Genomic DNA, 3,310 nt, shown 5'->3' on the forward strand with positions numbered 1-3,310 from the left:
AGCGTATTTCTTCGAGTACTCAATTTTCCAGAGAGGCTTCTCAGCTGCTTTAAGATCCAGACGAGAGGGTCCAAAAGCTCCCGCGGCGGCCAAGCCTGGGAAGGCTGCAGCCAGACCCAGCCCCCTGCAGCGACAGTTGAACCGCTTCCGAAAGCCCTGGGCGGGGCGTCGCACAGCCCCCTTGCGCTGATTGGCCACTCCGCGTCCCCGCCCCCTCGGCCGGCTGGGCCTCTTTCTCCTTTGACCTCGATTTCAAGCCATGCGCTGAGCATCGGTTGGCCCGCCTTCCCTTTAGCTTGGGCTCTGTCTGCCCAATGAGGAGCGAGCCTCGCGGGGGCTGTCGGGAAAGGCGGTCGGCCTATATAAGCAGCCTGCGGGGCGTTCCCTCGAGCTGAGTGCTGTTCTCGGGAGGCTGGTTGAGTTGGAGGGTGGGCTCGCTGATACAGCATCTCAGGGACGATGGCGGAGGGAGATAATCGTAGCACCAACTTGCTGGTGAGTCCTGGCGGCCTGTTCCGAGGGAGCCGGGCGGGAGCCCCCGGACTTCGGTGGGCGCCGCGGGGCAGCCACTGCGGCCTCTTTCCTATCACCTGCGGCGGGCCCGGCCCTCCTCTCCCATTTCCTGGCACAAGCCTGTCCCCTCAGGCTTTTTGGGTAGCTCCTGGGTGGCGGTCAGTAGTCGCGTCGACCCCTAACCATCCCTTGCGGGTGATGTGCAACCGGGCAAGGGAGGGCGCGTGATTAGTCACCGCGAATGAATAGGGGTTGAGGAGGAAGTGGGAGAAGCGGGGGCTGGGGGGGCTGTAACAAGCCTGGGGTACGGCCAAGGGTGAAGGGTCAAAGGGCTGCTGGCGAGAATTTTTATTATATTTGGCACAACTTAAAACGACAGGGAGGCTGTGAGCTCACGCAGGGAACTGGGAGTGGGGTCCAGCTGGAAGGACAATGGAAGGTCCTGGCCTTTGTCTGGAATCTGGAAGTCTGTGGGGGTCACAGGACGACTGGAAACAACTTTAGATTAACAAGCAAGGATCCAAAGGAACTGCAATGAGGTGGTGTCGTAGTCGGACAAATTTTAATCATTACAAATGTAAGTGCACCATCTAGGTAAAAACAGATATCCTTACATTTTCTCCATCACTCTTCTCCAGGGAAAGGCAGGCCACACACTAGCAATGAAAAGAGGAACCAAAGAATATAATTTTTGCTTTTGAATTTCCAAGAGCCCAGATGCTGACAAATTAAGTGACTTTGCAGGGCAGTTTGGATTGTGCCTGATTTTCACTTGCATTTGTTTTTAAAAATGCATGACTTCTGTGCTTACACACACACTTTCTCTACTTAGCATGCACAGTTAGCCCTCAGCATGCTTCCTTTTAAGAAGATCGAGGCACAAAGAAGCGGCTCAAGCCCTGTTGAAATGGCAGATCCTGGCTGAGAGAGCTCCTGATCCCAACTCAACTGCTCTTTCCAGCAGAGCAGTATAACTTTAAGGAGAGCAAGGCCTTTGGTCTTGGATTCAAATCTGCTAACCTCCGTGTATCTCAGTTTCCTCATCTGTAAAATAGAGATAGTAACAACACCTTCCATTTAGGGTTGTTGGGAGGATTAATTGAAGTAGAAGCATATAAAATACTTCGCAGAGTTCCAGCACGTAGTAATTTCTTATTTAACTAGTATTAGGCTTGGGATATAAAGTCAGAAATAATGAGGTCACCTGAGTGACTAGTGTGGCACAGATAACATCTTTTGTTAAGATTAACCTGCCCTTCTTGCTTTTGTCTCTTTGTTCTTTAAAAAAAAAAAAAAAGATTAACCTGCTTTGTCCTGTCATTTGCATATTTCCCCGTGATAACATTTATAGAGACACTTGGGTTTCTTATTCCAGTATTTTTCTTCCTTTACCAAAGTCAGCTTAAGGGCTTTTGTCACATTAGCTCATCCTAGGGTCCACTTTTAGCTGACTGTCAGATTTGCAGAGAAATTTGAAGTCTAACCAAAATGTCCTCTAAAGTGGTAAGAAACACTGTATTGAGAAGATATATTGAGCTTAAAATGCTACATATAATTTGATGAAAGTAGTTTTCCTTAATTGTGCAATGAATGCCAGCATCTATGTGATTCCATTACACAAAGAGCTATTTTAGAAATTGAATGCTGTTCAGGGAAAGGCTTTCCTAATGGATTTAGAAGTAAGGGTTTAAATCAATGAAATGACAGAAACAACAGATCAATGCTAACCACCTAAAATGAATAAAGTGATCTAATTTTATTTATATCTCTGGGTGCTGCCACATAACTCTGTACATGATTTTGGGAAAGTTAGTAAACTATTTTGAGCTAAGTTTCTTTAATTGTAAAAATAAGGGTTATGTTACATCATGTATGTAAAGAATAGCCCAGAGCTTGGACTTGGAAGGTGACCATTAAAGGATAGTTTCCCCTCCCCCATTGGTTTCCATCTTTGGTATTAAAATTGCAGAGTTTTTCAGAAACTACCTTGTTTAAGAACGATTTGGTTAAGAGATATTTTACATACTGCGTGCCTTAGAAGAATTTAACTCTTTGTGAACCACAAAAATGTTGAGAATGGTAAAACGATTGCTTTAAATGTTGATCGTATGCAGGCTGCAGAGACTGCAAGTCTGGAAGAGCAGCTGCAAGGATGGGGAGAAGTGATGCTGATGACGGATAAAGTTCTCCGATGGGAAAGAGCCTGGTTTCCACCTGCCATCATGGGTGTGGTTTCTTTGGTGTTTCTGTAAGTGAGCTATTAGATTACTATGGGTTGTGCTTGTTGTTTTTTTATTTTTGTTCTACCTGAGATTGGCAGAGATTTTTTTGTTTTTGTTTTGTGCTTGCTATTGATAAAGGCTCAGGGGATATATAGCCTCCATTTATGGAAGCACTTTCAGTCTTTTGTAATACATAATCCATAAAGAATGCATTTTCTCACAAGCCGTTCTAGTTTCTAGAATTTGTAGTACTTGTGTAAACTTGGTAACCTAATACAGTGGAATAAATCAGAGACTCTCAAACTTTTTGGCCTTGAGACTAAGCAAGAGCGAGACGCCATCTCTACCAAAAAATAGAAAAATTAGCCAGGCATGGCGGCACGTGCCTGTAGTCCCAGCTACTCGGGAGGCTGAGGCAGGAGGATTGCTTGAACCCAGGAGTCTGAGGTTACTGTGAGCTGTGATGATGCCACTGCACTCTAGCCAGGGCAACAGAGTGAGACCCTGTCTCAAAAAAAAAAAGTATTGGGCCGGGCGTGGTGGCTTACGCCTGTAATCCTAGCACTCTGGGAGGC

The 3,310-nt window shown here is 46.2% G+C and overlaps 1 protein-coding gene across 1 annotated transcript in view; it reads left to right on the forward strand.

Moving 5' to 3' along the window:
• Positions 1-313: 313 nt before the first annotated feature.
• ARL6IP1 (ADP-ribosylation factor-like 6 interacting protein 1) overlaps positions 314-3,310 on the forward strand; it is a 9,641-nt gene continuing 6,644 nt past the window's right edge. The window contains exons 1-2 of the mRNA XM_012647649.1: positions 314-495; positions 2,628-2,761. Coding sequence (XP_012503103.1) covers positions 460-495; positions 2,628-2,761 — 170 coding nt within the window. The 5' untranslated portion in view covers positions 314-459. The remainder of the gene's footprint in view (positions 496-2,627; positions 2,762-3,310) is intronic.

Source organism: Propithecus coquereli, unplaced genomic scaffold (assembly GCF_000956105.1).
Source record: "Propithecus coquereli isolate 6110/MARCELLA unplaced genomic scaffold, Pcoq_1.0 Scaffold27, whole genome shotgun sequence".
NCBI lineage: Eukaryota > Metazoa > Chordata > Mammalia > Primates > Indriidae > Propithecus > Propithecus coquereli.